A 1,189-nucleotide genomic window follows, 5' to 3' on the forward strand; every position below is an offset into this window, starting at 1 on the left:
ACGCCTCGGCAGGTGAGGGGGTGCCGGCCCCGTGGCCCCCGCGCAGCCCTGACCCACAGCCCGGCTGCGATGGGGACCCCCGCGGTGACCTGTTGTTGTCCCCCCCCAGCACCGGGGTGCCACCCCTCCGCCGTGGCTTGCGGGAGCGGGGAGTGCGTGCCGCGGGGCTGGCTCTGCGACGGCGAGGCCGACTGCCCCGATGGCAGCGACGAGCTGGGCTGTGGGGACGGTTGCCCCCCCGGCCACTTCCCCTGCGCCCGCGGCACCGGCTGCGTCCCCTACGGCCACCTCTGCGACGGCGTCCCCCACTGCCGCGACCACTCCGACGAGAGCAACGACCACTGCGGTGAGTCCCCACCGGTGCCGGGGGATGCTCTTAGGTTGTCCCCAACGGCGTCCCCCTCCCTGGTGGCACCTGGCGTGGTGGGACACTCTCTGGGGTTCTCTTGGTGTCCCCTTTCCTGGTGATACCCATCGTGGTGGGATCCTCTTGGGGGTTCCCACCAGTCTCCCCCTCCCCAGTGACATCCATCCTGGTGGGATGCTCTTGGGGGTTCCCCTGGTGTCCCCCTCCCCAGTGGGATGCTCTCAGGGCTTCCCCTGGTGTCCTCTTCCTCGTGGCACCCATCACGGTGGGATGCTCTTGGGAGGTCCACTGGGTGTCCCCCTCCTCAGTGACATCTGGGGCAGTGGGATGTGTTGCCCCCAGTGATCCCATCCCCAGTGACACCCATCACAGTGGGATGCTCTTGGAGGTTCCCCTCGGTGTCCCCCTCACCAGTGACACCTGTCATGGTGGGATGCTCTCAAGGAGGTCTCTTTGGTGTCCCCCTCCCCAGTGGGATGCGTTCCAGGCTTCCCCTGGTGTCCCCTTCCCTGGTGACACCCATCCTGGTGGGATGCTCTTGGGGGTTCCCCTGGTGACACCCATCCTGGTGGGATGCTCTCAGTGAGGTCCCCCTGGTGTCACGCTGGGATGCTCTGGGGGGTGTGTGTCCCCCCAACGCTGCCCTGTCGCTCCCCTGCAGGTTCCACCGCCGTCCCCCCCTGCCCGGGACACTTTGCCTGTGCCGATGGCAGCGTGTGCCTCAACGTGTCCAGGGTCTGCGACGGTGTCACTGACTGTCCCCAGGGCGAGGACGAGCTCTACTGCCGTGAGTGGAGGGGGGGGACGGCAGCCGGGGGGGTG

General features: G+C 68.5%; 1 protein-coding gene across 1 annotated transcript in view; it reads left to right on the top strand.

Moving 5' to 3' along the window:
- Positions 1–1,189, top strand: part of SSPO (SCO-spondin) — a 54,204-nt gene that overhangs the window by 16,478 nt on the left and 36,537 nt on the right. Inside the window, exons 32-33 of the mRNA XM_014955736.1 lie at positions 110–346; positions 1,029–1,154. Of these exons, the coding sequence (XP_014811222.1) occupies positions 110–346; positions 1,029–1,154 (363 nt within the window). The remainder of the gene's footprint in view (positions 1–109; positions 347–1,028; positions 1,155–1,189) is intronic.

The sequence above is a fragment of the Calidris pugnax genome, unplaced genomic scaffold (genome assembly GCF_001431845.1).
Source record: "Calidris pugnax isolate Ruff unplaced genomic scaffold, ASM143184v1 scaffold272, whole genome shotgun sequence".
Taxonomy (NCBI): Eukaryota; Metazoa; Chordata; class Aves; order Charadriiformes; family Scolopacidae; genus Calidris; species Calidris pugnax.